The sequence below is a fragment of the Myotis yumanensis genome, unplaced genomic scaffold, assembly GCF_028538775.1.
Source record: "Myotis yumanensis isolate MYYU_CA2020_CCGP unplaced genomic scaffold, mMyoYum1.0.hap1 SCAF_1, whole genome shotgun sequence".
Classification (NCBI taxonomy): Eukaryota; Metazoa; Chordata; class Mammalia; order Chiroptera; family Vespertilionidae; genus Myotis; species Myotis yumanensis.
Window position 1 is genome coordinate 123,382,024 of NW_027223752.1, and position 6,000 is coordinate 123,388,023.

General features: G+C 36.9%; 1 protein-coding gene across 1 annotated transcript in view; it reads left to right on the plus strand.

The window, feature by feature from the left end:
• Window positions 1–5,468, plus strand: part of LOC139013047 (MAM domain-containing glycosylphosphatidylinositol anchor protein 2-like) — a 512,403-nt gene extending 506,935 nt beyond the window's left edge. The window contains exon 3 of the mRNA XM_070419270.1: window positions 5,286–5,468. Within this exon, the coding sequence (XP_070275371.1) occupies window positions 5,286–5,468 (183 nt within the window). The remainder of the gene's footprint in view (window positions 1–5,285) is intronic.
• Window positions 5,469–6,000: the final 532 nt, after the last annotated feature.

Here is a 6,000-nt window from a genome sequence, read left to right on the forward strand (position 1 = left end):
TAAAATAGAGTGTTGTCTTAAGTAAGTAAGGACTAGTGTGTTTAAGTTTTGCAGTGAATTAGCCACTTTTTCATAGAATAGTGTTTTTAACTTAAAAGAATGATTGTTATACAAGGTATAGTTATTTAACAATGGGTATTTGGCAAATATTTTATCAAATATGAATGAAGTAAACCTGCCATTCCAAAGAAAACACCAAATCAATTTTTTTTACTAATGATAAAATTTGGAAAAGCACGACAGCTTCTCAATGCTTTAAATACTATTCTAAAGAGACTCATGATGATATTAATAAACATGACTTCTGATACATAATGAAATACGTCAATATTTGAAAGATCGGCATAACTCAGTGAATTTATATTATCTAAATGACTACTGCACAATGTTATGAAATCATGTATGAATGAAAAATGTATACAAAGTCCATGGTTGACCAATGAATTTTAATGTAACAGAGTGTCAAAAGGTCATTGATATGGTTACGGATTCCACTTTGCATGCAAATGTTAGGAAACTACCACTTACAGAGTTTTAATGTGATACTAAAGAAGACTATTCACTATTACCTGAAAAGGCTATTGAATTTTTTTTTCCTTTAACAGCCAACTAAAGGTCAGATTTTCTTCAAATGTTTCAAACAAAGCAACATGTTGCATACAGAAGTTGATATGATTATTCAGCTGAATATTTTCCATTAAACTAAATATTATTGAGATTTGAAGACTTATAAAACAATTTAATTGTTTTTGCTCAATTATTTTTTGTTTTGGAAAATATGGTTTTCTGATTTGAAATGTTACTTATATTAACATTTTATTAATTTATTAATATAATTTTAAATAAATTAATGTACATTTTAACATGGTTTCAGTTTTAATTTCTAATATAATTATGAATGGATTATTCAAATAAACAAAAGCTACTTGGAGTCCTTAATAATTTTTAAGACCAAAAAGTTTGATAGGTGCTAGTCTGTCTCTTCTCCCTTTCTCTCACCTTTCTCCTCCTCTTCTTCTTCCCCACCTTCCCCTCCTCCTCCTCCTCCTCCTCCTTCTTCTTCTTTTCCTTCTTCTTCTTCTTCTTCTTCTTCTTCTTCTTCTTCTTCTTCTTCTTCTTCTTCTTCTTCTTCATCTCCATCTCCTTCTTCTTCTCCTTCTCCTTCTCCTCTCCTTCTTCTTCTCCTTCTCCTTCTCCTTCTCCTTCCTTTCTTATTCTTATTCTTTTATTCTTATTCTTATTCTTATTCTTTTTCTTATTCTTCTTATTCTTATTCTTATTCTTCTTATTCTTATTCTTATTCTTATTCTTATTCTTCTTTCTCTCTCTCTCTCTTACACACACACGCACACACACACACACACACACCAACACACACAAGTGCACTCATGGTCTTGGTCTCTCCCCTATTCCCAAACAATTTCTAGTATTGTGCCAGTAATAGACAACTTAATCATTGTATCTTAATAACATATTTTTAATATCTGAAATTTCTAGGTTATTTCCCTAACTTTTTATCCAGAACTTTTTGTTTAATGAAATATTTATTTTTCAAATCAATTTTGCTTATTATGCTACTCAAAGGACACTCACTATTTTAATTGAAATTATGTTTTATTTCTATCTTAGAAATATATATTATCATAGAATTGGCATATTTCTATACAAGAAAAATATATAATTTGTTTATTTAAATCTTTCTTACTTGGTTGCCTTCAGATTTTGAAATTTAAAAAAAAATAGAATCCTAGATTTCACCATAGAAATGCTAGTTATCAAACTAGGTTCCTAGTTATATCCTGTGTTTTTATGAGCATATTAGTAATCAGCATATAAACTACTAGAAATCAGAAATCATGTCTTTTACTTCTGTGTATACTCCATGCATAGAGTAGGTGTTGAATAAACGTTTGATATTTAATTTTGTGAATTACTGAGTTTTCATTATCTCTAAGTAATATTTTCATTTTACTCACAAATAAGGGCAAGTATGATTATATTCATATTGATATTTTAATTATTTAGTTAACTTTTTAAAGATACTTTTAAAGTTACTAGATCATAATTTTAATATTATATGAAAATAGCTTAAATAATGGTATTACAGGATTTCAATTTTGAAGACTATTTTTAGTGGTATTTTTTCCATGGTTCTGCATGTGTGTTTTTAGAGGATTTCTATCTGCCATTTTTCAACATAAAAATAAAAACAAGAAAATATATATTGTACAGCAGGGACAAAGAGATAAAAAATTATTTTTACTTCTTATTTTGTATCATTTACAGTACCATCATGCGGCTTTTGTTCAGGTTTTATAAATTAAAATAACACAAAACTTGAGTTAAATGTGTCTTTATTGCTAGCACAAACTAAGTCTGCTGTACACAGCTGTGTTTAAAAGAAGGGTATTGTTTATAATTGAATGTTTTATATATTCAAAATGCTTTGGCAGTGTAATAGAGGTGTTCTCTTTGGGAAAATTTGCACATTTTTTGGAAATAATTATTGATGTAAAGTGAATTCTAATGATCAAAACTGACAAGTCATTTGTGGGCTTATTAAAGCAAAGCCATAAAAAAGGATTTTCAACAACCAGGTGTGTAAAATTACATATCTATAATAATAAAAGCATAATATTCTAATTAGACTGGACAGCTGAATGACCTTCTAGACGTCATTCTAGATGCCTTCCGGAGAAGCCACCACAGTGAGGGATGAGGCAGAGGTGGTTAGGGGCAAACAGGCAGGCTGACAGAGGGTTAGGGGCAATCAGGCAGGCAGGCAGAGTGGTTAGGGGTGATGAGGCAGGCAGGTGAGTAGTTAGGGGAGATCAGGCAGGCAGGCAGGTGAGCAGTTAGGAGCCAGAGATCCCAGATTGTGAGAGGGATGTCCCGGATTGTGAGAGGGTGCAAGCCATGCTGAGAGACCCAGTCCCCATGCTCAAATTTCATGCACTGGGCCTCTAGTACTCTCAATAAGCCATTACAGCAATATTCTTAAACTAGGGGCCTAGTGCATGAATTCATGCACCTTGAAAGGAACTGTGGGCTGCGAGGCTGCAATGGGCACAGGGGCAAGTTTCGGCCCATCCTTCGCACCCCCAACCTGCCCCTTCTGCCACGGCCCCTGGTCCCCTGTCTGCTGGTAGCCCCATTTCCGCCATCACTGCTCCCACGTGCTGACGGCACTGGCCCTGCTCGCACCCACTGGTGCACAGCGATTGGGGCCCACACCATCAGCGGGTGCAAGCGGTGGCTGCTTCCCTGATCACCCCTCAGGAGCAGGGAGAGGTGGTGAAGACCCCAGGGGCAATCGGGGCTGGCAGCTGCCTCTCGCACCCACTGATGGCATCGAGCATTTGGGACAGGCGCAGGGCACTGGCAGTGGGTGCGAGTGGGGCTGGCTCTGGCAGTGAGTGCTAGCAGCGGCTCCAGCACTGGCAGTAGGTGTGAGCAGGGCTGTTGCTGGCATCGTGTGCTAGAGGCAGCTCCGGGGCCGGCAGTGGGTGCGAGTGGGGCTGGCACCAGCAGCAGGTGTGAGTGCTGGGGGGCACCGAGACACATGGGAGCAAAGAATTTTCAGTCACTGCCAGAGGCTCGCCCTTATGACAGCAACCGGCACCCCACTTTGGTATGGCGCCTTCATTCACCTGCTCCACCATCCCACTGTGGCCTACGCCCACCATGTTCCACACTCTGCCGCCTGCTGCTGATGCCTGTTATGTTCTGCATGCACTCCCTGGTGGTCAGTGCATGTCATAGCGACAGGTTGTTTGGTTGGTTGTTCCACTGTTCAGTCTATTTGCATATTAGCATTTTATTATATAGGATTATCTAAATCAAACAGAAAAATTAAAATAAAATAATGAAGCTTATCCAAAAAGATATTGAGAGCCTACCTCTAGTACCTGTGTTAATAAATTAAAAGTACTTTACAGGGTTTGGAAAATATAAAAAAAATTTAGGTGCCCAACAAGAAAGAGAAACTAATTAGTATTTACAACTTACTTCAGTAGATCCCCACTTGCACTCAGATGTACTTATAAGATGCTCAGTGGATACCTGAAACTGTGGATATTAAGGAACCCTATATACTAATATACTGTTTTTTCTTATACATGCATTCCTTCATTTATAAATTAGGCAAAGTAAGAGATTAACAATAATAACTAATAATAAAAATAGGACAATTATAACAATATACTGTAATAAAAGTTATGTGAATGGGCTAGGAACCATTATTAAATAAAATAAGGGTTATTTAAGCACAAGCACTGTGATATCATTAACATTAGATGTGATAACTGAAGACTACTAAGTGATAAAGGGTTGATTCACATCCTAGGCAGGATAGAGTGGGATGGTGTGAGATTTCATTATGTAGCTCAGAATAGCAGCATGCAACTTAACCATATGAATAATTTATTTCTGGAATTTTCCATGTAATGTTTCAGACTGGGGTTGACCACAGGTAACTGAAATGGCAGAAAGTGGAACTACAGATTAGGGGTGACTACTCTACATATCTTTAACTTCCTTTATATTATACTAGAACCCCGGTGCATAAAATTAGTGCACTGGGGAGGGGTGTCTCTCAGCCCAGCCGCAACCTCTCCAATCTGGGAGCCCTCAGGGGATGGCCGATTGCCAGTCAGTAGGACATCCCTCTCACAATCCAGGACTGCTGACTCCCAACCGCTCACCTTTCTGCCTTCCTGATTGCCCCTAACTGCTTCTGCCTTCCAGCCTGATCACCCCTAACCACTCCCCTGCCAGCCTGATTGATGCCTGCTCACCTGTTTGCCAATTGCCCCCAACTGCCCTCCCCTGCAGGCCCGGTCACCCCCAACTGCCCTCCCCTGCTTGCCTGGTTGCCCCCAACTTCCCCCACTGCTGGCCTGATCACCCACAACTGCCCTTTCCTGCCAGCCATCTGTTGGTGGCCATCTTGTGACCACATGGGGGCAGCCATCTTGTGCGAGGGCATGATGGTCAATTTGCATATTACCTCTTTATTATATAGGATTTATTTGTCCTCTACACTGATTAAGCTATTGATAAACTCTATGCAATTGAATTAAAATTACATACACTATATGATGATAACATTGCACTTATAATTTTATAAGTTAGTTATATATATAAATGTTTCTTTTTAATTTTTATTAACTGGCCAGGGATGGCAGTGTAGAAGTTCTGAAAGAAAATTCTTCAAATGATTTGATTTTTGATATTTCTTTGAGAAAACCAACCTAAAGTAACAATCATTGTTGATGCTTGCTCAGATCAGGTGGACCAAAACAGCAGGAAGTGCCTCTGACAGATTCCAAGACTCAAGTGTCTTCAATGAGACTTTAAGGATTACAAATATTCAGCGAAACCAAGGAGGCCGGTATTACTGTAAAGCAGAGAATGGCTTGGGGTCCCCAGCGATAAAGTCAATCAGAGTGGATGTGTACTGTAAGTAAACTTTCCAGAAAACTGATTAAGCACTATTTAGTTGAGAATGAGAGGTATATAAGATAATGATACCTCATTTAATATATTTCCCAAAGAAAAAAAATCCTATAGAAAATTTCATAATTTTATGATAAAATAATACATATTATTTAAAGAACATTTAAGAACCAAATGAATAAAACAATAAATATAATTGAATATTTCACCAAAGAATTAGTAGTGTTGAATGTATATGTTTCTTATCTTTACATGTTAGCATATAAACCTACATTTATATTTATTTAAAGGAACATGCTCTACATACTATAATTTGTTTTGTTAATTTTACACATTTGTGATTTTAACTATTCTTATTTTTTAAATGCTTATCATATATAGAGCTATTTGATAGTAAAATACCAAAATCTCTGTGTAGACTGGTTTTGATCCAACTCTGTTGAAAATAATCAGAACTTTGAAAAATGTGCCAAGTGGAAAGTGTTTATTGATTTTTTTTTAGTTCTTAGTCTCATTTTTCCACTTTCTGCTGTTAACAAATAC